The sequence below is a fragment of the Simochromis diagramma genome, unplaced genomic scaffold (assembly GCF_900408965.1).
Source record: "Simochromis diagramma unplaced genomic scaffold, fSimDia1.1 OVJJ01000557.1, whole genome shotgun sequence".
Lineage (NCBI taxonomy): Eukaryota > Metazoa > Chordata > Actinopteri > Cichliformes > Cichlidae > Simochromis > Simochromis diagramma.
The window spans coordinates 3,348,568-3,375,139 of NW_024387156.1; the positions used below are offsets into that span (position 1 = coordinate 3,348,568).

At 40.2% G+C, this 26,572-nt stretch overlaps 1 protein-coding gene across 5 annotated transcripts in view; it reads left to right on the top strand.

Moving 5' to 3' along the window:
* Positions 1-26,572, top strand: part of LOC120744162 (phosphodiesterase 4D interacting protein) — an 88,056-nt gene that overhangs the window by 30,118 nt on the left and 31,366 nt on the right. For 4 of the 5 annotated variants that reach the window (XM_040048323.1, XM_040048321.1, XM_040048320.1 and 1 more), the window contains exon 1: positions 19,663-25,112. In XM_040048323.1, the coding sequence (XP_039904257.1) occupies positions 23,841-25,112 (1,272 nt within the window). In that variant the 5' untranslated portion in view covers positions 19,663-23,840. The other variant, XM_040048325.1, reaches the window with a different exon arrangement.

Below are 26,572 nucleotides of genomic sequence, written 5' to 3' on the forward strand. Positions count from 1 at the left end.
TGCTGCCACCACATCTGGGAATGCTTCTGTCAAACCCAAAGACACAGACAGTGTGAGGAGGGAGATGTGATGAGACCTCAGTCTGACATCCTCCTAACCCTGTGATGTCTTCTGCCTATAATTATTGCTACATGAAGAGGTGTGTAAGTACTTAAAAGTACTTTTTTTTGGAATTCATATAGTTCCATTAAACTTATTGACAGGCAAAAACTCCTTATTAGCTCAGATCTATTTTACTGCCTTGAGGTTTAAATATTGTTGATTTTGCAGCTGTAATTCTTTCTTGAATGATTGCTTTATGAGGCACATTGATGGTGCTTGGATCATAAGGTTCCCGGTGAACTTAAAATATATATTTTGCAGATGGGAAGTTTGAACAACATTTGGATGAAGACTTTTTCATTCAATCTCAGACAGAGTTTATATTTATAAAACCACTATTAAGTAATGCTACTCTATCTGGTCATCACAATCAAATATTATTTGAATCAAATGCGCCATTAAAAAACTGAAACCAGGTGTATGCTTTTGCAGTTTTTAAAAACAATAGATGGGAGTCATGTAGACACCTACTAAACTCATACAACTCTCATATTTCAGCTCTCATTGCTGAACCAAAATGAAAGCAAATTTTAAAAAGTCCCTTTATGTCTAAATTTATGTCTAAATAAACTAAAAGTTATTGTTTCATTTCATTTTAAAAAAATCCAAAAAAAGGAACAAATAAACAAACAAGAGCAAACAAATGAATAAACACAAACAAGCAAACAAGCAGGCAGGGAACACGTACGGTAAGACATTTCAGTATTTACTAACTGACACACAAGGGCTAACCAGGACAAGACAGAACAGTTAGGTAGGCTAATCAGGGATAACAAGACAAAGGAAGTAAAAATAAGGAAAAGTCAACTATGAGTCAAGACTCAGGATTATGGCACCTCTGCCTAGTATACCAGCCCTTACCTCCCCTACCATGTTTTGCATTTGGTTCCTCATCCTTGTTGAATCATGAATAAATTCGTGATTAGAAATTGAGTTTTTGTTTCCTTTTGTTGATTAGAGAGCTTATCTAACAATTAAGAGACCATAAAGGCTAAATTTGGTTTAATGTTTAACGCCGAATAGATCACACCTAGCAAGATAGACCAGAAAACAGCACCTGTGGCTGATGGACAGAGATACATTTTGTCCTTTATTTTGAATTGAACGTAGTAATTAAATCAATACACGTTGTGTTCTTAACTTTGTGTTAAGAATTTTGACACTGATATTCTCTGTATTTTGTTTGGGTTTGAGTTTGGAGTCTCTCTCTTCAGCAGGCTTTGCTCTGCTGACAGCCAATCTTTAAATTTTCCTCTTGATGAATTATCCCAGTAAATAAATCTCAAACATTGAGTCACATTTTCTCTGAAGGTTGGCCAAACCATTGGATATAGTGTTATGAGTCTTGTGGTGTGAGAAGAAATGATTATTCACTGGAAAATAGAGTTGAACTGTATATAGTTCTATCTCAGAGTAATACATTGAAGTTTCTTTCTTTTTTCTTGTTTTTTTACAACCTTGTAAAAGTTTTCTAGGTGTATTAGGTTCACTTTTAAGGCTAGGTTTTCACTTTTTTAGTGTGAGAACAGTAGCACATGGCCTTCTCCTGCTTGTTAAGTTCTCTTAAAATTTAAGTGTAATATAATGTTTTGCAGGGACTTTAGTTTTGCTTAGAGTATTAAGTACATTCACACTGAACCACAATTCTGTGGATTCAAAATTCACGACACTGTGTGTCCTATATAAAAACAACACTCCAGTATCTGCAGTTTGCAATAACCAGTGGTCTCTGTAGTTTAATGTTGTTTCAAATCATCCCATGAAATATTAGAGTGACAAAGAGATTACGTTGTGCTGGGAATTCTTTTTTTATTATTTTTTGTTTGTTTTAATTAATCCAACCCTGATGTGTCGAATCAAATGAAGACGAATTTAATGTCTTAAATATCAATATACCCACCACTTAGACTGAGCACATTCAAATGTAATGCACTGACATTAATTGAGCACTACTCTAGTCTTACTGACCACTCAAAGTGATTTAGACTACAAGACAGAGTTTACATACTTATTAATCATACTGAGGAAACCCACAGACTGACACATATATAGACCCCAGCTGGGGTTTGGGGCAGGAACCCTTTTGCTAACAGGTGGCAATGCGCACTGCACCTCTCTGTATTGCTTAGTGTCTTTCCTAGTACGGTGAACTCAGCCACATATGTAATTGCATGTCATATGTAAAGAACCACTCTGCAGCATACAGCCATCATGCAGGTGTTATCTGGTTTCTAGAATGCTTCAAGCATTAATCCCTCTTTTTTTTAGTCCATAATTTTAATTAGCTCCTGGGGATGTTTTTAGTGGCTCTCTTGATGATTTAAGTAGGTTTACAAATTATAATTTTTAACCACCGTGAAGCATGGACCATGGCAGCATAATAAACACAATCAGACATTCCCACTGCAGAGTTGCATTAGCGGGCTGGCACTGCCAGAGAGTATGGCTGGAAAATGTTGAGCTAGCTGGCATCAAGGAGCTCCTGTTACCGGTAAAGGGGGAAAACTCCCAATGGTCTGCCAATCCGGAGGACACACAAACTCATACACACACATGCAACCTCCCAGTTAAACAGAGGGCAGAGGGTAGTAAACTGTTTTGCTTCCCTCCTACCATCCATGGTAACAAAACAACTTCTAATAGAGGCATAAGATTTTTTTTTAAGAAAAAGAAATGTGGAAAGGGACAATGAAAACATTTAAAATGGATCTTCTTCTTCTGTGAAATTTCAGGTCTTAATACTTTCTGATTCTAATAATGGGACTTTGAGTTTGTTCCTGACTCATGAAACATAGTGTGGTAAAAGTTGGAGGTGCAACAGCCTGGAAAAAAAGTTATAATGTTCTCTTTTCTCCCCTCCTTCTCTTGTATTGGATTATGCTCTGATGCTGGAAAAGTCCTGGAGAATTAGGATGATTTCATTTCACGGGCATGCCGCTTTGCAATAAATTTAGTCTTTTTTCTCTGCATGGCCTCGGGTTTACATTTCTTCTCCAGTTCTTGTTAACTCCAGATTGATTTGCAGTGTAGTTGTGGCAGTCATGAAAAACGCTTATGATCATTTTGGCCTGAAGTGGTCATGTGCTTAATTTCTCAGATGTAATCTTTGTTATTTTGTGTTGTCAGACTGTCAGAATAAGATTACCACTGTCATCACTAATATATTTACTGTATCAGTAATATATTTCAGGTTTAACCTCTGTGTTTGCAAGGATTGATTAATGACAAATAGCTGTGAGTAGTGCAGTACACACATACGCAAGTATATACATAAATACATACACACACTCTAGTGTGCATCCAGGGTTTCAGTGTTCTCTCACACATGAATTCATAAAAAATAGACTGAAATGCTAAACTTTTCTTACTTTTTACAGTGCTCGTACAAAATGTTATTTATTTTTTATTATTGTCATCAATGAAAAATACACATTACAGTTATCTTCATTCTTATCTTCATTTATTATAACATTGTAACTGAAATAGGAACACTAAAAATAGAAACTCCATCATTGCCATCATTGCTTTAGTGATTGATGTGGGCCCTATGAGAAGCAGATGTGTGTGTTTTTACACAAATACTCAGCCATTTAGCGGTGTGAGCTGAGATTTAAGGAGAAAAATACGCTCCAAAGGAGAAGTAGAAACACATTACCTCAAACAAACTGTGTTCTTTTAAAATGAAGTGCACAAAGTCCCTGTGAAGTTTCAATAGCCCTGACTAAGTGATTTCATTTTATGTTCAAAGCCTTCAGTTATGAACATTCTGCATATAGCCGTCCCCTTTTTCAGCATAGATGTTGTGTGCATGTATGTGTACACAATATATGTTCATGCATTCAGGCATATGTAATTTAATATGCAGTCAGTCAGTGTGGTACAGGGCCATCTGAAGTGCTGGCATCGGACAGCCCTGCATGTGTGATCACTGTCTCCCACTTCAGCATTCCTCAGTGACAGCCGTGGGGCAAAGGTTTCTTTAAATAGCTTCTGGATTCAAGTTCACTCTGAGACGTCTGGTTCTAGAAATTTTGGTAGAGCATTAGTGCCTCCCTGTGGTTTGGTACTCTCTGGTTCTATGAATCTGTTTTTAGATGAAAACTTCACTCCTGAGACTGCATTTTCATGTATTTATTCATTTATTGTTTTAATTTATTAGAGCAGACTTTTATTTTGCTTTATTAAATTTGGTCTTATATTGTTATAAAGTGAAAGTCCTACGTGCATGGTACATATTTCAAAGGACACCCTTTAACTGCGCATGACCAAGTTATGCCTTTTTACGATTCAATGACCATGTAAATTTGAAATGGAATAGAAATTCACATTTGCCCCTATTGGGCTGCACAGCGGTGTAGTGGTTAGCACTCTGACCTCATAGCTTCTGTATGGAGTTTGCATGTTCTCCATATGTCTTTGTGGAAAGATATGCATGTTAGATTGTGGGCGATTGTGGATTGGCTGTTGAAGTAAGGTAGATAAGGCGCTTAAAGTTTCTAGAATAAAACACTGGATAAATGCATAGTGTGCTTGTAGTCTAAAGTGCTTTGAGTCAACTGTTATTTTTTGTGGAGCTTAAATTTGTATTAGTAGAGCACATGTTTTTGCATCACTTGTATTGTAAACATTCAGCTCTTGTCAGTACTGGAGAACATACAAAGAGTAGCTCATGTACAAATGCCCATATTCAGTTCAGTTCAAGGAGATTTTATTTTGATGTCAGGCTAATGTAATCCCAATTAAACTCCACACACACACAATCACAAGTGAAAGGATATTCTACAGCAGCTCAGTATTGTAGCAGTTATCAGCACACACTCACTCCTGTCTCAGATTCTTGTAATGCCTTTCTCGTGGTAAAAAAGGAAACATCCCCTCATCCTCCCCTCTCGTGCCACTCCTGAGCCCCTCTGTAACAAATCCACACAGCGAGGAGCTCATGTCCACTTTTTGTTTTGACCAGCACTCTGATCTTGCGCTTGTCTATTGAAGTGTACTAGCGGGAGAGATTAGAGCATTAGATTTTTGCTATACAACATCAGAACAGTTAGATTTTTCAGACAGGGCTTTGCTTCTCTGCAGTCCTGTCTTTTCCCACATTATGTTGTACTGAATGGGGGGCTGCGGTGCCCCCTACAAAGGAGCAGCCTGTCATCATGTCTAACTCTGGCTTCCGTGGTTACCGCACTATCTCACAGCACCTGAATGACCTGAAGAAGGAGAACTTCAGCCTAAAGCTGCGTATCTACTTCCTGGAGGAGAAGATCCAGCAGAAATTTGAGGAGAGCAGTGATGACGTGCACAAGTGGGTGAGTAAGAAAAACAGTCTGTGTATAATTTAACTGTGACACACGCATGCAAGTTATTCCAAAGGTTCTGTACTTGCATGCACTTGATGTGGAGTTATATGCTATGCAAAGATATGCAGGTTTGTGTCTGACAGTAACTCATACTGACAGTAGGTCTCAGGCTGCTCCGCAGCAGTTCATTCAAACTGTCTGTCAAACATTTCTGCTTGTGAAGGTGATTTAGAGTGACTACAGTTGTCTCAGTGCTGCAGTCAGACGTAAAGGAGGGCCTCAACCTTCTGAGGCACCAAGGGTCACAAGAAAATGGATTGAAATGGTTCACTCTCTCTGGCAGCAGTGATTAGTAACTAAATACTTAAGTACATTTTTATATATATGGATTTTACTTGAAGATTTGCATTTTGGCCCCGATCCCTAGAAATATTATTACACCCCCCTCCTTCCCTATCCCTCCCTATACCCTATGCCCTCACTCCCCACATCAATGTTTCTGGGCTATAGGACTTGGTGTTTACATTACAATATAAAGCACCCTGATAGAACTGTTGTTGTGATTGAATTAATGTTACAGTGTCCAAAACTGTTAGATGATTTCATGGATTAGACAAGTGGTGAATTTTAAAATGTAATTCTCTCTATTTTTGTAATTCAATAATGATATATACTTGATACTAAAATAAAACTTATTCTGCCACTTCACAAATCAGTCTTTCAAAATAAAAATAAAAAGTAATTTCTTTTCATCTACTCGATCTGCATGAGAGCAGAGGGCTGTACATGATTCTGAAAACAGTGATCACTGTTTTCCACACCAATCTTTTGTAATATATTTATGCTTCATCAAATATGCTACAGCCCTATGACCCACAGTAAATACTTGTCATTGCTGTTACCTGGCACCAGCGAGTATCTAATGCAAGTATCTATTAATTCTAACGTTATGTATAATTTTACAGCAACGTCAAAATCCAAAAAAAATATTTTCTTGCAAAAAGAAAACCATCAATCCTGTAATGCATGACAATTTAAAACACAAAGAAAAAGTTAAAAACATATCGTCTGTGAAGGTTCTCAGTCATCCAGGTCATCGTAGTCAAAAGCATATCCACTCTTGAAATCTGTGCTTTCTATCTGAAAACAGATTCATTTAATTCTGTCCAGTTTTATTTGTACTCTCCAAACTCACAACAAAAGGTATTTGAGGGCATTTCACATTTTAAGGTAAACCTGATAGAGCAGTGAGTCCCAAAGTGTGGGCTAAGGCACTGCAGGTGATCCACAGAAATAACACAAATTCATTTTTAAATTACTCATATTTACAGTTACATATTCATATAAGTGTTTTTATTTATCTAAAAAGTAAATAAAAACTGATAATAGGAGGTGTTTAGTTTGTGATATTACTTATTACTCTGACCTAAATTTACTGGGTAACTGGGTAGCATTAACCATTTCTAACCAACAGTCTGTTCTGTTGATGTTTTTTGAATAAAATTTTAAAGTAAATACATCACTTTCTATTGTATTTTGATCAGAGCGAATATTTGTGATTTGGTGGGATTTTCTGTTGGGCTGCAGCAGTGTTAATTTTGGGAATTTTAAGAGCTTCCAAATACTGTTAAGTATTTAACATATACTAACCTGGAATGAGGTTTTAATTCATTGCTCTCAGTGGAAGCTGCTCAGTATACCTAAAGAGAGCCACATGTCTGCTAGAGAATAATTGTTTCAACTGCCCTAACTGCTTGACCTGTGTTCCAGTGGCGGCTATAAACCCAATGACCCACTTCATGTTTCACTGTTTTTGTCGGTGCACAATATGCACGTGTGTATGTTGCATCTCCTTGCACATACAAGCAACAACACTTGTGTCCAGCACCTGTGTTGTGTGACAGTTACTGCAGCAGTGCTGAACTGCAATTCCAGATTGGTGTACATAAAACATCAATCACTGCAGACGGATACTGTGAGTGAAGTGACGGTCAGTCCTCATCCAGTTGGTTCCTGCTTTAAGATTTAAAAGTTAAAAGTAGAGTTGTTGCTGGGTACTTGGGGGTGGAGTGGTGGATGTTACACTTTTGGGGGTCAGAAGGAGACATATACAGCAGGTGCTCTTATTTCTACCACCTATTTATAGACCTACTGAGCTACAGAGATATTGAATAGCACGTGAGACTTGGAAGCTTGTTTCGTGTGGCATACTACTGTACTGCTATACTGACTGAATGACAACGACTGCAGAAATAAGGTCAATTGATTATCACTGCTTCTGACTTTGGGGTTGTTTTTTTGTTTGTTTGTTTTTTAAAATTGGGTACAGCAGAGTAAAAAAGTAAAATTAAAATTCTTGAAGTCAGGGTAACTCATTTGCTTCACTTAGCTTCATGAGGATTGCTGGAGCCTACCAGCGACCATAGGGCGAAAGGTAGGGTACACTGTGGAGGGGTTGCCAATCTGACGCAGGGCTAACACAGAGAGATAGACAAGCATTCACTCTGTCATTCTCACCTATGGGCAATTTAGGATCATTAATTAGCCTGACCCCACTAATTGCATGTCTCTGGACTGTGGGAGGAAGCCAGTGTACTTGAAGAGAACCCACACAAAGTGGTCCAGCTCTTCCAGGAAAAGAATAATGTAGCGCCTAAAATTTAGTCTGGCAATAATATAAAGTCTGTCCATGAAATATGATCAGTGTTGGGCAAGTTACTTTGAAAAAGTAATTAATTATAGTTACTAGTTACTTCTTCAAAAAAGTAACTGAGTTAGTAACTGAGTTACAAGATTCTAAAAGTAATTCATTACTTGAAAAGTAACTATTAACTATTAACTATTAACCCTCTGGGGTCCAGGTTATAATTGGCCATTTTTAAATACTTTTGATTTTCCCTCCACATTTTACCTTTAGAAACTATTTACTTTGCCTTGTTTGGCATCATTCTTTTCAGCACAACCTCACGTGTCTGAATTTGCAGTTCTGTTTTCATTTTGACATACTGTATTAACACAATGGATCTAAAATAAGACAAAAAAATAAAATCAGAGTAGAAAAAGTTATATTTTTTACTGTAACAACCACAAACATGTTTAATGATAATATTTCATAACTTTAAATGTAAATATAAATTGTCAATTTTAAAATCCTCTGCACAAGTTTTGCAAACAACAAAGTTATTTGCATACATTTACCTTTTACCCTTTTTTTTATAACCATTTCAAACTATTTACAGAACAATCAGCTGTTCTGCATTCCGTTAGCTTCATAGCATAAGTGCCTAAGTCATTTTTTGGTCAAATTGAGATTTTTGCCTAACTTTACTCCCCTACCACTGCTGCATCATCCTGTCCGTCTGCCTATGTCATTGGCCAATCACAACACTCATAAGAGTCAAAAAACATACTTGCCTAAGTCATTCATTTGACTTAGGCAGTTTTACCATTGGACTTAGGCAGTTTTGCTACAATCAATTTGACTTAGGCAGTTTTGATGTATGCAAAATGGCTGATAAGAAGAAGAGGTTGACCGCAAGTGAAGCCCTTGCTCTTCTTTTTGATTCATTTACATCTGGTAAAAGTTCATATTTTTTTAGTTTTTTGGTCACTAAATGTATTTTCATTCAATCAAAGAGGTTATGACCATGTTAAAAGATTACTTTTTTGTTGCAAACAAAGTATGATGGCTAGCTAACATTAGCGTTAGTAGTGTAGCATTAGCATAGTAATGTAGTACAAGCTAGCAGCTAGCTAACAGCAGCATGCTACCAGAGTAAATCTTTGGCAATTTCAAAGGCAATTTGAGCATTTTCAGCAAGTTTGCAAATTATATTATGTTTCAAACATTTGCTTTTTATTAGGAGGAGAGTCTAAGGACGGGGGACGCCCTGGGTTCATTGTTAATTGTTAAATTGGACTTTATATTGACTGTGTTCAAATGACTGATACTGGTTGAACTCTATTGCCAGTAATATTCATGTAGCCCTTTGAGGCGACTGTTGTTGTGATTTTGGGCTATACAAAAATAAATTGATTTGATTTGATATTAATAGTACAAATTGATTTTTTTTTTTTTTTACATAGCAGACATTTTGACTACACAAGTAGATTTAGATGTCAGCTTGATTTACCATTTTAAGATACTCCAACAGCATTTTATTTTCTGTTGTATCATCAGGAAAGGAAGTTGATGTGAACTTAGAGGAGTTGGTGGATATAGATGAGGGAGAAGGAGGAAATTATGTTGATATGGGGCAACAGACTGATAAGCAGCCAGAGGAAGGAGAGGAAGATGAAGGAGAGGAAAAGAAAGGGGAAGGAGAGGAAGATGAAGGAGAAGAAAAGGAAGGGGAAGGAGAGGAAAAGGAAGGAGAAGGAGAGGAAGATGAAGGAGAGGAAAAGAAAGGGGAAGGAGACGAAGATGAAGGGGAGGAAGAGGAAGGAGGGGAGGTGGAAGCAGAGGAAGAGGAAGCCAGTCCAACCCCCAGCACTTCTGCTGTTCGTCACAAGCGTCCACTGCCCCATACGTGGAAGAAAAATGTCATCAAAGAAAAGCGTCTGAAGGGAGAGAATTACAAGAATACAATGGGACAGGAGAGACCACCAAAGGCCATGGGCCCACCATGCACATCACAGCACTGCTTCAAGTCAACGAAAAGAAGTTGTGAGCTACTGACTGAAGTTGAGAGAAGAGGAATCTTCAACAATTTCTGGTCCATGCCTTCCTGGGAGACACGCAAGGTGTATATCCAGACTGTTGTTGAAAATGTGCCCATAAAACAGAAGAAAGGTGGTGTTGATTCAAGGAGAACAACATCTCTGCTATACCACCTGCAACTCTCAGATAGATGCAAAATACCTGTGTGCAAAAATCTTTTCTGTTCCACACTTGGTATTGCCCTGAGAACCATTGGATCATGGTTAACTGCAGGCATGAAACCCAACACTCATACCCAGCCCAACCCCAAGATCAACAAGACTGGTCCTCATATGCCAATATCAGATGGAGACCAGGCCTTCCTGAAAGAGTGGCTCTCTGGAATACCTACAGTCCCATCCCATTACTGCCGCCAGGTTCCCTCTTATCAGAACAAGAAGTTCCTGGAGCCAGGAACAGTTTTGAGAGAGCTTCACAAGGAATACCAGAATGCTGCCAATGAGAATGGAAAGCGTGCTGTGAGTGAGACATACTTTCGGAAGGTTTTTGGAGAGCAGGATTACTCTGTGTTCATTCCAAAAAAAGACCAATGTGACATCTGTGTAAGCGCCAAGGTAGGAAATACAGATGAGGATGCTCTTGCTACACACTTGAGATTGAAGAGTCAGGCTCAAGCTGAAAAGGCTGCAGACAAAAATGAATCCAGTGACACACTTTCAGTGTGGACAATGGACCTTCAACGCGTTCTTCTTTGCCCCCAGACAAAAGCAAGTACAATGTACTACAAAACTAAATTACAGATGCACAACTTTACCTGCTTCAACATGAACAACAGAGATGGGTACTGTTATGCTTGGGAAGAACATGAAGGCTCCCTCAGCAGTGAGGTTTTTGCACATCTGCAGTCCAACCACTTTGAGTCAGTCCTACAGGCCAACAGAAACATTGAGAAAGTCATTGTCTGGAGTGATGGCTGCGGGTATCAGAACCGGTGTGCTACCATCAGCAACGCCTACCTTTACCTGGCCATGAAGCATGGTGTCAGCATTGAGCAGAAATTTCTAGTTGCAGGCCACACACAGATGGAGTGTGACTCCATGCACAGTCTAATTGAACGGCGCATTGTGCAAGACGTTTACACTCCACGAGATTACGTTGTCATCTTTGAGGCTGCACGCATTAATCCATCCCCATACAGGGTGACTCAACTATACCACAATGACTTCATGAAGTTATCTGGCACCTATGTCACCAATATTCGACCCGGCAAAAAAGTTGGGGACCCCACAGTCCATGACCTCCGGGCTTTGCAGTACTTGACTGATGGACGGATCAGGTACAAGCTGGATTTTGAATCTGACTGGGAAGACCTGCCTCGGCGCATCAGCATACCCGACAACAAGCCATTCAAGTGGATCCCACTCTTTCCTGCTCAGTTGCCCATCACCCTGAGGAAATACAGTGACTTACAGTCAATGAAAAATGTACTACCAAGAGTGGCCCACAAGTACTATGATGATCTTCCTCATCAGTAGTATACATAGCCTACCAAATAGTACACACACACACACGCACGCACACACACACACACACACACACACACACACGCACACACACACACCCGCACACGAAGAGAAAGAGAGAGAAGAGAGAGACAAACACACACAGACAGATACAAGCACACATAGACACACGCACACCTCTTTTATGAGCCTACAGGCCTCCTCTGCAAATTAATGGGTGGGTGAGGTGAAGTGAGTAAGTCTCCTTACTCTAGCTGCCATTTTGTGATTAAAATTGAAAAGTTACAGTGTGTTATGGTTACATTATAGTATGTCATGTTCATTTTATAGTTTGAAGAAAAACTGCCTAAGTCATAGGCATAATCTGCCTAAGTCACTTTTATTAGACAAAAGAAATGATGTTGGGTTTTGTTCTTTTTCCATACTTTTCCTCACATATACTTAAATGTTCTGTGAAAATATCAATTAAAAATATGCATGTGATATTTAGAAAATTAGTTTTTTCTTGTTTTCCGAAAACACAAAAAAATGACTTAGGCACTTATGCTATGAAGCTAACGATTCAATAAGATGCCACACAAATTATTTGTGCCACTCCAAAAACATAATTTCTGTCCACTATAAAGGAGAACATCACAGCCTGATCCCTGCAGGTCTGACAGCAGCAGGTTTCTACCTGGAGACAGCAGTCGCCTCATTGTTCTGACACACAACACAAAACTATCCACAACACTACACACTAACTACACAAGACAAGTTAGTGTGCATGGCACAACACAGAAGAGCCACCTCCACAGGACAAGACTCAGCAGTCCATCTGCATCTTAAGGATAAAGGACACTCTTTCGAGGATGCCAATGTTCACATTTTGGACAGAGAGGACAGATGGTTTGAAAGAGGAGTGAAAGAAGCCATCTATGTCCACTGTGAGCGACCATCTTTGAACAGAGGCGGTGGTTTACGACACCAACTCTCTGCCATCTATAATCCAGTTTTGAGTTCCCTTCCCAGATGCCTTAACGCCCACTCACATCCTGGGCCATCTGACCTCAGGAATTCGCATGATAAGGTGGGGCCAGGTTTCACAATGAACTCACCCGAAACTCTGGCTGATTGGGACCCACGCCCAGTTTCGCACCTTGGCTCAGGCGATTAGAGGATCATCAGGGGTCCTTTTGTCCCTCTGTGGGGGGATACTCCCACTAGGTTTATATCTGGGACTCTCCACCATTTGACCTTAGAACTGAAGAAGCTTCTCGGATGAGAGGTGAAACGTCTTCAAGTAACTTAAAGAAGTCCAGACGCTTTTCTTTGCAAGCTCCTTTGACTACGATGACCTGGATGACTGAGAACCTTCACAGACATACACAAGACAACACATTAACTACACACTCCAAACACCTAAACGTCTCAAAACTCGCTCTCTCTCTTTTTCTCTGCTCTCTCTCTCGCTGTCACTCCTAAAACTTCCCCTGTTTTTTTTGCTCATAAGCAGAGCGCTTGCTGCGCTGTCCTTAGACAGTAAACGTGACGAAACTATTGAGGAAAAAACACCGCGTATATTGTTTATCATGACTCTGGTTTTACGTGGCCTAGCAGCACAATTAAAAACTGGTATATATCACCTTGTTGCTTTGTCTTGAAGTGGTCATGTGATTGGCTTACCACGACTACTTTATTCTTCCTCAGTCACACAGCAGCACTCATGCGATTGTTTTGCCCCCTTAGCTCCAGGTGTTGTGCTAATAGTAAGGGACCGCATTTTCTTGTTAGTAACTGTAACGGCGTTGTAACGATAGGAATAGTAATTAGTTAGATTACTCGTTACTGAAAAAAGTGACGCCGTTAGTAACGCCGTTACTTGTAACGCTGTTATTCCCATCACTGAATATGATGCACGTGAAATTTCAGACCTGCAACTTTTATTGTTTGTTCTTATCCGCTTCTATGATTTTCTTCCAGAATATTGAACTCAAGGTTGAAGTTGAGAGTCTGAAAAAGGAACTTGAGGAGAAACAAGAGCTTTTGGACAAAGCAAAGTAAGTATTTGCAAAATCGTACTTTTCCTTTCCACTGTTATCAAACAAATAATTCGCTAGCATGCTGTAACCATTTTAAAATTCAAAGCGGTTTTGAATACTCAACTACTTATGCACAGATTTGTTGAAATCCCTTTAGGGAAACCTCTGAGCGAAGCACAAAAACGCTCCTTTCATCACTAGTTTGTTTCCCATGAGTTCAACAGTACGTCAGCGCCAAGGCAAGCTCAGGACCCCACGGCCTCTCATCACACGCAAGCCTGCTGGCCTGTAGACTAACCTAGCTATCACAACACAAACTAAGCTCTAAGGAATGCATGGATTCAGCACGAAAATGCTTGTGAAGTCCCTCTGAGTTCTGGGATAGAGGACAAAGAGGGTAGGAAACTGACAAGGTGGAGAAGAAGTGAGGGTCTTACTAAGGCTGTTTTTTTGTTTTTTAAAGGGGGAGGGTGATTAGAATATGGGAGTAGGTTGAGTAAAGGGCAGAGGTTTTATGGTTTGCCGAGTTGGGAACTATATGAGCTCCAGCACCTGTTTACAAGCCAGCTGTCTCCCTTTCTTTCTTCAGCCGTTCTCCTTTCCAAACAATAAACTAAGCAGAATACTGAGATCAGGATGCAAACCTCAGATTACACCATTTAATGTGCATTTGATGCTTTTTTTGTAAATTTCCCTAAAGGGAAAGATGGTCCATGTTTTTCAGGAAAAGGCTGTCTTTATTATTTTCATTTCCTGTTATCACAGCACAGTTTGTTGCTGTTATCATGTGTGGATAATTTAGACAAGAAAAAGAAAAGGAAAACTTAAAGACAACAAAGAACTGAGACAAACGGAGGTCTTAAATACACATGAGGTAACTGAAGGAGGTGGACACAGGAGGGTAATGAGACACAGCTGAAATTAATTAAGCTAGACAAGAGACAAAGACTATTAAACAGGAAATCAAGAAGAGGGAGAACTGAATGAGGAATATAAATATTAAACACAGAAAATACAACAACAAAGATTTCAGTAACAAAGGATGAAACACTGAGGCAAAAACTCAGACTGAAAATATAAATATAATATAATTATAAAACAATGACACTTATTCCTATTTTACACCTTGCATTGTAAAAGACCCAACACTAACCCAAACCAACTTCACCCGAATTTCACACCTCTGTCAATATGAGACTGTCAGTAAAATCGGACATTTGAGGAACCAACTGTAGTTACACTTCAAAATCAGAATCAATAAAATAAGAGCATAAAAGAATAAAAGCAACCTCTAGTCATCATATGAATGGCATAAGAACAAATTTCTGTCATCTTGAAACTTTCCAAAATTCTGAATTTTAATTTATTTAATGTGTTTTTGTCTTTAAAAAAAATATATATATATAAATAACTGTAATATAGCTAAATCCATAATCTTTTACTCATCAATGAGTTTTCATGGATTGCTTAACGATAGCAATCCAGTAGCAACGATACGTAGTAATCTGAAGACTTTTCATGATACATTCAAAGCAGTAGTGAACGCTGCTATTAGTTACCTTAACTAGAAGACAATTTTCTATGATTGCCCACAGTCTGGGCCCACCATAGTGTGAACAATGTGAAATTAATCACATGACAGTGAAAGATGAAAGCCCAAAACGAGCACGAGTAGTTTCTTGATAAGCCAAGTATAGAAGGCTGGTAGAGGCTGTTGCTATGTACTGGAATGTGTGTAAACATTTGGGGAAAATATTCATATATAAAATTAAAGTTTTAAAGGTTTTTCTCTACTGGCCAAAAGCTCAATATAAAGCTGTAATGTTATTTTCATTGTATGGGAAATATGTCTGAATATATTTTTCCTTGCTAAGCCTATAAAGGTCACCTCACTGTTTACTGAGTAACCCCAGTTTGAGGGAGAAATCAAGCTAACCAATAACTGTTACAGCTAAATGTAGTTCAGCATTGCTTTTAAATCAGAGTTATCAAACCCCTAGCCAGAAATACATCTATAGCTGTCAGCCAAGGAGCTTATGTTCTTTATTCTTTTAATATTTCAGTTAGTTAAAGATTTATATTCCTTTTCTGGTCAAATTGGGCTTCATTATTTAATAGTACGGCTCCAGTTTAGGTGACAGCAAGTCAAAAGCATGTTACCTGTCAACGGCCAGCAGCAGCCCGTATTCAGTTTGAATATTGCTATAAATAACACAGATCAGTGTGCCTTTTAATGGGTTGTAAAGTCTGTTTCACTGTAACATTTAACTTTTTGTTGACTGCACCATTACTGCAGAGAGAGGGAGAGAAAGAGAACAGGATGAAGACGGCAAAGAAGGAGCCTTTGCTCTGGGATTGATTGCTAACAGCTAGCCAGTAAAACCAGTGTGGTATATTAAAATCATTGATTATTCATTCTGAATTATTCTTAGACACTGCAACAGGTTATCCAATGAATTATGTTGCTTTTAAAGACAAGGTGTGCGATTTGAGGTTTGCAAATAGTACACATTAGATACTTTGAGAACAACTTAGGAATAGTATGTTGGCCAAGATGGGGCTTGAACACCCAACCTTCTGATTAGCAGGCTTCTGCTAGAGGACCCGAGCTCGAAGATGATGCACGTACCATTGAATTTTTACTAAACTGTGGTGTGGTTAGGAAGGTTGAATACGTGTGGGATTATTTTATTTTAGTACTTCCTGTACAAGTTAATTGTTATTCATTTCAACTCATACAGATCGACGGCAAAGGGCCTGTCTAATCAAAATGAAGCAGAGTTGCAGCGGCGTCTGGTGGTGCAGCAGGAGGAAATCAACCACTTACAGGAAATCATGGCAACCAAAGTCCGGCTACTACAAGAGGTACAGATAGTAGCACTGGCTAAGCAGTTCCATGGTACTAACAGGCAAAATGAGGTTTATGCTGATGAGAACATGCATATGTTTAGGAGGCTGAGCTGGCACGAGTTGAGGCTGAACGGATGGCCTCACTGGCAAACACCGAGACCCAGCGCTACCTCACTCTTGAGAAACAGATGTTGGAGAAGAGTCAAGCCTCTGGTGGAATACTCAACTTGCAGCCACTGACAGACAAAGACAGGTAATTTAATATGTAGCTAACCACAGACTTGCAACCAAAATCCCAGTTTGTGTAAAACAGCTTATTGCACTGTACATTATGAGTGCATTGGAGTTTTTCAGAGGGGTTTGATGAACCTCACCATATGTTTAATTTTATTGATTTCACTTTGTTTTTTATCATTGTGGCAAATCAGTATTTAGTACAATGAATGAAATACAAGTGCTGTGCTAGTTTTAATAAATAATTAATTCATAAAAACAAATCATTGCACAGTCTATGATTTATCACCTGAAAACACCAGCTTTTCAATTTTTGATGTGACTGCATTTTGGTGGCACATAAATACCTGTGCATAGTGGCACAGCGGTTACCACTGTTGGCTCATAGCAAGAAGGCCCTGTGTTCAACTCCACCATCTGGTCGGGGTCTTTCTGTGTGGACTTTGCGTGTTCTGGTCTGTCGCAGACAAGTAACAGATTGGTGATGTGCCATGCCTCTTACCTCATATCAGCAGGGGTAAACTGCAGCTTTAGCTACATTAATGCTTGTCTCTGTTTCTTCTTTTTATCAGAATGATTGAGGAGCTGACACAGGACAAACATTCACTGCATCTTCAAGTCAAAGAGCTTGAAGTGAGACTTCAAAACCCTTCCTCTTGTCTGCACAAAGACGAAGGAAAAACTGAGGTATTTTCATGATATTCCTTATATGAACATAAGAGGGTGAGGCGATCATGCACGCACACCCTTAATATTGCAAATATTGTTATACTTTATTGCTATAAAACTGAAGAAGAAATGACAGAGTTCAGGTGACCCTAATAAGTGATTTATTTTCCTATTATGTGCAGCTGAAAGCACATACTGATTATCTGAGGTATACTAGACAGGAGCCCCAGTGCTCCACAGTATTCACATCAGTTTTATTAAGTCACTAGAGCCCAACCAGTAAGAAAGAGACATTAAAGAAAGTATTATGGGTACAATCAACAAGCTGTTTATTTATCTAACTAACTTGAGAAACACCTACAGTTAGTAAAATATGCCTAAAATATCCTTTATTTTTAACAACTAGTTACAAAAAAAGACATTTAATTCTTTTATGTTTTAAATAATTCTGTTACTTATTTCTTTCAGTCTCTATCAAATAAAATAATTATAAGATGTGATAATCAAAATAACTTTTGCAGACTTACATTTCTGTGCTATTTCAGAGGTTTCTTGAAGGTCTTTAAACTATGTTTTGACCCAGAGTCCCTCGTGTATATTTACATAATTTATGAGGAGTAAACCAATAGCCTGCTGCTCCTTACTTTTCACATCAGCAGTACACCGTCAGCTGTAAGGGTATAGCTAGATTTAGAACAAAGTGGAAGAGAAGACCTTAAGCGCACATATCCAAGCAGCTAATTACCTGTGGTGTCACGGTCTTTGTAAGTGATACTCATTTTCTGTGGGTTGGACCAGGGACAGCAGAGGGAGTGATCTGGAAGTGGGTTCAGGGCAAACCAAAGAAGCACAGATAGTTGACCCAAATGCAGGACAGAGCAGAGGCTTAATTTTGGGGGTCGACCTGGTGGCAGAGGAGATGGAAAAGATTCTAACACCAGTATAGGTGTTATCCCCACTGGAAGGCGCGCAGGAAGCCAACAGTGGAGGAGGAGCTTGTCAGGCGGTCAAGGAGTGAGACGATAATGACTATGGCAACATTGGACCCTCTGGCTCTGGCTCAGGTAACTTGGGCTTTGGCGGCAGAAGTCCAAGATCTGAGTCAGGAAGCACCAGCGATGGGAGATTCTCTGGAATCTTTGCCAGAGAAAGAGGACAGAAAAATGCAGGACACACAGACTTGACAGGCTAGATTCTGATGGCGCCAATCCATCCACCTCAGAAGAAAGGGTTGACAGGCTGCAGGCAAAAAACAAAGTCTCAGAATTAGCCAACTTAGGAGCTCTGCCAAATCTTTGGGTTAGCTGCACACAAACAGAGCAACAGGGTTTTGTTTATAGCTCTCAGTTTCACTCGAGCTGGCTGAAGGACCAACAACTGCACAAGAGCAACAACTGCAAGAGTAGTCCACAACCAGCTGTTTGGCACTGTTCCTTGGTGACAGTAAACGGCTACAGTTTGTAGATGACTGTCTGACAATTGCACTGAGGCTCTGTGTAGGATCAACACACAACCTTGCCAACCCTTTACTGTACTGCTTGTCTCAAAACAGGACTTGCCTCTGAATTATATCACAGCATTACAAGTACAACTATCCATTTTTTTCCATTCATATGGTCCAATGGCATTGAATATTTGGCTATGGAATATTAAATATTTTCCAACGTTTTTTCATCTTTCAAAAAAAATCCAAAGGTCTTTTGCTTAGTAGATGGACTCCAGACATTGACTGTGATCCAGACACCCGTGCCAGTCCTGGTCTAAATTCTCTACTGGTTGCCTCAACCCCCCTTCTCATCTTCTGTCACTTTGCTCTAAGTGTTCTGGCTCAAACAGCAGATAGGTCAACCCAGTAAGATATGAAACTGTTTTTATATCTGCATGTGGGTCAGTGGAACATTGGCACGGTAGACAGCTCACGCCACCATGAAGCTAAAAATATGTGCACCTTTTTAGGACCATGTAAACCCCTGTATGCTTGTGTTTTTCTGCTTGCATTTGAATAAATGTATCATTTTTACCATCTCTACTTATTTTCAACAAATACTGTACTTTGAACCTGATGCAGTTCCTAAAATATGCAGTCTGAGCCTCAACACACACCTCATCAACAAATAATGAGGTGGACGAAGGAGATGTTGATGGGGATAGCTGCCTTTGTAGCTCAAAATCAAGGTTTTGACCTGTGAGAGCTAAAAAGTAGTAACATGAAACCATGTTGGTGGTTTATGTGTGATATTATTGCACTTGTTTCTTTGCAGTGTGAGCACGAGTGCACAGTTCATGCACACATGCAGGTAGGACAAAACTTTACTTGTGAGATCTTTGAACTTTTACCCACTGCAGTATTTTCTGCATTTATATTCTGATAGCTACCCAATCTCACGTCTACATTTTTACTGGCAGCTTTTGTTGGTGGTGTGCATCTCAGACAAGGAGGCCCATCTTCTCAATTCATAGACAAGTAGCTCCACCTTCTGTTACTTAATCCACACTGCACATACAGTATGACTGTAGCATCAGATTTAATACTCCTCTCATTTTAAACACCCAAGCATATATGTTCACTGCTTTCACTGCTTGTTTAGATAGTAAAATTAGGGTTTTAGCAATGTCATAATTTAAAACTGAAGTTTCTACACCTGATATTTTGTCATCATAAAAGGTCCTGGTAAAAGAAAAATACATTCAAGACTATTGCGCATTTACCCTTTAAAGGGTAATATCACGTTCATAATTAAAATAAAACAAAAACATTTTAACTGTTTGAATATTGTTTCTTGTGAAACACTGACATGAGTCCTAGTTTTCTTCCCTATGTTCTGAGTATATATTCCCCTTATCCACCTCTGGAGTGGCTGTAGCTGAGGTGGCAGAGCTGATCACGTATCACTCAGAAGCTCGGTGATTCAGTCTCTGCGTGCGCTAGTCTGCATGCCAAATGAGTGTGTGAATGTTAGGTAGAAAAAGCATAGAGGGGGGGAAAGTGTTTGTGTGAATGAAGCACATTGTGTAGAGAAGTGCTATATAAAAAACAGTTTTTATTATGATTACATTCTAGTTTTCACTGTTTAGTCTCCTAGTTTAGTATTTCCACTGTTTCCTAGTTTATTCATGTTTCTACTTCTCAGTTCCTTGTTTCATTTGGTTCCCTTTCATGTCCAGACTCGTCTCATCCCTGTGTCCTCACTAGTGTCCCATGTATGCAGGCAGTCTCGTCTCCTCTTTCTGTCTGTGTGTCGAGTTCTATACTTTCCATCGTATTTTGCCAGTCCCTCATCTCGTGTTTCTTGTAGTTGTCTTTGGCCTCGGTCTTTCTGTGTCCAAGTTATATAGTTATTTCCTATCCTGCTTCTTTTGTCTCCTCTTTGTCAGGTTCATGTGTCTTTGTCTCTGCCTCACTGTTTATGCTTCCTCTTTTATTTTGATAGCCTGTGTCTCTTGTGCGTTCAGTTTTGCTTCCCCTTTTTCATTACTCCTGATTTGTCTCTGCTGTTACCGCAGCTGTCTCTACTTCCCTAATCACACTCTTGTATGTAGATAATTTCTCAGTCTCCCTTTGTGTCTTGTCAGAGTGTCAGGTCACCGTCCATCTGCAGGTCCCAGTTATTGTGTTTTCCAGCCTTAGCCCTATTTTAAGTTCCAGTCAGTTTCTGTTTCACTTATTATTGTATCCTAATCTTCAGCTGGAACAAAGGCTTATGTTTCTCTTTCTAAAATTAGGAGGCACAGTTCCTTAAAGAGCATCAGCAAGGATCAGTGTCAGTGCAGAGTCATGTCATATGTGCAGTATATTTCTGCAAATATAGTCTCATTTTCCTCATCAGTAAAAGTTATGATTAAATCAGTTTTTCCTGGCGGCTCAACACACAGAAGGAATCGGTTGTTTAACTAGCACAGCAACAACTGACACATCTGAGAGAGAAAAATTGGGCGGGGATATCTGTTCTGTCTGCATCAGTGTTCATTTTCTGCTGTCACCCTTTGGTATTTCTGCCACTTAGAAAAAAGTAAACAGTGGGCGCAGTCTGTCAGCACTGTTTGGTACTTATCTCTGATTAGGATTAATGGATTTTTGATTGCGTGCCTCATTCTAGCCGATCAGTTTTTAGTGTTGTGTCTCTAGTGGCTTGTAGGGTGACAAATGTAGATGCAGCAAGGGCCAAAATAGAGTTCTGTGTTGGCCCACACACTCTGAGGAAAATAAATCACATGTGAGAGCAGTTGTATCAACAACACAGCTAGCCTGCTTCAATAAGGAAAGATGGATGATGCTTTTTAAGTGTGTGTGTGTGTGTGTTGGACGGGCTTCTTTTAAGAGGAGGACAGTGGGCTGCTTCTTGATTAAAGTGTCATGTGATTCACTGACATCAATTCCAGAGAAATAACAGAGCCCATTTGCCTCCCTCCTTTCCCCTTTCATGCTGTGTGACACACATATCAAGGCCAGACTGGGAGTGTGTGCCCCTGGGAAAGGCATGAACTCATTCCATGCTGACAATTTAGAGATTAGATTTAGATTTAATGAACCTGATGGAAAACACACAGGGCTAATTTTATTGACACATCCAAACACACAAGCTGGAAATGAAAAGTAAGATTTTTAATTAAACAAGCGGTCACACCCTGATTTAATATGGATGATCTGAAAGGGAATTAGCAGAAGGTTTTGCACATGGAACATCATATGTAGTGTTAGTCCTGTTACTGCCATTTGATTGCTTGTAGATGTCCACAAACATGATTAAAAGCCAATTAAAAACGGTAAATGACATTAAGATTTTCCAGGGGGAAATCCTACCTTATTTAGTTTTATATTTCGTCATTTTGAACATGGAGAGATCAAAATATCATATTAAAACGTTTGGTTATCGTTCAAAAAAAAATCTCTTTACAATACAAATGAGCAGCGACTACGTTAAAATTAATAATATTTTATGACTGGATGACTTTACATTAGTAATAACACAATCAAAATAAACTATTTTTGTAAGTGTAAGAACAGACTGTTTACCTTGCATCTGCACTCCAGTTTTACTGTTAACATTTGTTAACATAGGAACTTTTACTTACAGAGAAACATAAATGTTTGTGTTGACAGTTACGGTAAGAGTGAATTAAGAGGCCTCATCTTTTGCCTGAAGAAATCCAGAAATTTCATTTGAAAGACAGTCACTAGATTTAAAGGGAAGGGCTCACCAACCCCACCCCACCGTTCAGCCGAGCCAAGGAAATGGTTCAGTCCTGCCTTCTACACGAGGTCCCACTCTGACGCTGATAATATGGACTGGGGGGGAATTCATTTATTAAAAACTACTGGTTTAACTACACATATCCAGGAGATACATTTAATATTACATCAGAGTACAGAAAGACACCAAAAAATAATTTCGCTTGATTTGACTGTTAAAACATTTTTGATGGGCTTTTGGTGTCGAAAAGAAATCAGTAGTGAAACTCGTTGCCATCGTAGTCGTTATTACCAAAGTTGTACTGTGTCCATAGCACATCTGTGGCCAGATTAATTGTGTAAAGTGGACTAGTGTCACAAGAGGGAAAAGGCAGATTTCCTCGGGATTGGCACACCAGATTATTTCGAGCATCAGAGTGAGACATCCTCTCTTTGATACACGATCTTCGGTTTCAGTCCGCGTTGCCTCGTTGTCTCGTTTTGAAAGCACCCGGACGATTGACAGCCTCCGCTGATGAAGTGGACACAGCTGAACGGGGACGCAGACGGGAGTCGGTAAACCTTGGAACATCCAAATCGCTGACTAAGGAAGGAAATTGCGTTTTGTTTCCGTGTTCGTTTCCGGTTGTTACCTGGCAGCAGCTGCGGCAGAGAGATGCTGTCATATAAACAGACGTCATTGATTTCAAAGGCAGAAAAAAAAAACCGCTGTTGTGACACACTTAACGGGATCGTTCAGGTGGAAACGGCAGGGTTGAAATTCAGCGCAGGAGTGAGATTTGAGTAAAAGTCTGTGCTTCCCCACCAAGGAAGTGAAACCCATGACAGAGAAGATTCATTCACATCCGCTCCGAGGGGAAATGTCTTTGGCTGAATTAAAGGCGCTGATCACGTTGCTCAGACGTACCAGCCCGATCGAAAGGTTTGAGTAATCAGGGAAACGTGGCCACGATGCTGCTGCAGTGTGTTTGTCTCCATTAACGGGCCTACTTTTATTTGATCTGACAAAACAGATAAATAAAATGTCTGAATAGACTGCCACCTCTTTGTTTTCCTGCAGTATCATAAAACATTTCTGCCCAAGATTCACTTTGGTTCAGATTTGACTCTGGACTCTGAATTCATCTTCCTCCTTTATCCATTGAATGGATAACTTGGAAAAACACCAAATGATAGTAGTTCGGGACAGAAGCATCATCTTTTATCCAGCCCTGCAATGAAATTCTTACATGCATCAAAAGGAAGTGACTTTTAAAGCTCTCTTGTATTATCCGTTCGCCACGTGTTGTGATGCTAGATGTGGTAAAGATGAAGGAGACTTGCAGGATCTGTGCCCGTGAGCTCTGTGGCAACCAGCGCAGATGGATTTTCCACCCAACAGCCAAGCTCAATCTGCAGGTGCTGCTTTCCCACGCGTTGGGCCGTGAGCTGACCCGGGATGGCCGTGGTGAGTTTGCGTGCTCAAAGTGCACCTTCATGTTAGACCGCATGTACCGCTTTGATACAGTGATTGCCCGAGTGGAGGCATTGTCTCTGGAGCGTCTCCACAAGCTACTCCTCGAGAAAGACCGGCTGAGGCAGTGTATTGGAGGCCTGTACCGGAAGAACAACTCAGAGGAGTGCAGCGTGGTCCCCCCTCCATCCAGTGTCAGAGTCGTGACTGAGATGGCGTCTGAAGACGCTCCTGTGGTGGATCTGTCATCACTCCAGGATGTAAGATACTCAGACATGATCCAGGACGATCTTACCTTCTCCGTGTATGAGTCATGGGCTGATAAGGAATACCCTGCCCTGGACCATCATCACCACCACCTCCACCAGTGCACAGGAGCAGACTCCCTCTCTGGTCACAAGCAGAGGCGATGTAGGGGTTGTGCTGCACTTCGAGTTGCTGATTCTGATTATGAGGCTGTATGTAAGGTTCCTAGAAGGCTCGGGCGCAGAAGCACATCCTGCGGCCCAACTACCCGCTGCTCAACAGCCACACAGGAAGTGGAGTTTGTGGCCAGATGCCCTGGAGCTGATACAGCCATCACCTTTGAGTCACCTTCTGCTGGGATGGAACCTGAAAAGACCATTTGTGAGCAGAAGAGTTCCAGTCCTGCATCATCTGTGGAGTCTCTCAACACCACTGTGGATGTCAGTTGTCTTCCTTTAGATCATAAAGAGAAGGAAGAAACTGACCCAGAGAAAGATGGAAGTGAGGCAGTGGTGAGAAGAGACATTCAGTGGGACAAGACCCCATGTGAGAGCTTCCTGTCTGGGTTTGAGATGATGCTGACCCTCTTGCGGGGTTGTGAGCACCGACCAGTGAAATCCCGAAAGGGCAGCAAGATCCCAGTTCTAGTCAAAACCAAACCGGAGCGAGGACTGTCACTGCCCCTGCACCTATCACTGAGGTTGCCCTATGCAGAGACAGCAGACTGTGAGCTGCACACCCACCACAGTATACCAGAGATCGTGACCCCATGTCCCCAACAGGAGCTGCAGGCTGAGCTGGAAGAGATGGAGGAGCAGTGGATGGATGATTATGTTCTGTGTGGGCCATTTCAGTTTCAGCAGGTACATCAGAAGCCTTGGATACTGGATGGCCTTTAACTTAGCTCATTCAATTTGCAGGATTAATAGTTATAGCTTTTTAATGGGAAGCATGTTCCAAAGCCTAAAGATCTGGGTGCCTCTCAGGCTTGAGAAAGGTGCAATAGTCTGTGGGGTTGCACTTTATAAAATACTTGTCTGGGTTGGGTTGCTTTAAAATCTTATTTACAGTCAAAGTGCTGACTTCTTGCAGCTGTAAACAGCCTTAAATTAGTTGCAAACTCTAAAACACACTATATATAAATAAAAAAATATAAATAAATATAATATAATAATATGGAGAACTTTGTAGGAAAATTATAGGTAGTAATTTAAAACCCAGGTGTAATCCTGTTACAATCACTGAAGTTATTTTTTTTTATCAAAAAAAAGTGAGTACAAACTAGGGGACAAGTGTCAGATTTGCTCCACATTAGAATCAGATGTAGGGGCGTCAGAATAAAGCAAACTATTTCTGACCAGCATCCACACTGAGTGAGGTCAGACCCCTCTTAATCTTCTCTTGCTTGTCTCCTCCACTGCTGACAAAGCTGAACACACTCACCGCCTTGATTACCCTCAAAGGAAGCATAAATAACCCTCTTTTACGGTATCTTAGCGACCCTTCCATTGCTATGGAAACCGTTTCCAAGGTCTGCAGCCATCGCTCTGTAAAGGCTCTTCTGTCTACTGCAGCTTCATAACTTCTATTGTCATGTTAATGAACAGTTAAAATGTGTTTCAGTCTGAAAGGAGCGTACAGACACACAACAGCTATGTGATAGTCTATTATTGTCAAACATATACGGCTATTGTAATGCAATACACAAAACTGCACAGTGCACACATTAGTCCAGGAATGAAGAAACAAATATGTCATTCATAGAACTAAACTCTGGATTATTTTGCTGAGATTTCTGTACCCTTGTGGTAAAGTACTCAACGTGTAATATCAGCAGAACTGTTAGAAGCTTTCTGGGTCTTGTTCTGGCTCATCACTCTCTGGCCTCCAAAGATGTAGAGCAGCTGTCTTACAGTGCGATTTATGACTAGGTTCATACAAAAATAATAATAATAATGATAATAATAATGGATTGCATTTATATAGCGCTTTTCGAGACCCTCAAAGCGCTATACAATTCCACTATTCATTCACTCTCACATTTACTCACTGGTGGAGGCAGCTACAGTTGTAGCCACAGCTGCCCTGGGGCAGACTGACAGAAGCGAGGCTGCCATATCGCGCCATCGGCCCCTCTGGCCACCACCAGTAGGCGGTAGGTGAAGTGTCTTGCCCAAGGACACAACGACCAAGACAGACAGAGCTGGGGATCGAACCGGCAACCTTCCGGTTACAAGATGAGCTTCCCAACCCCCCAAAATACTGTTTTCTGAAGCAAATACGAGGCTCACCGAGTCAAATCAGGAAAATATCTTGTGATTCT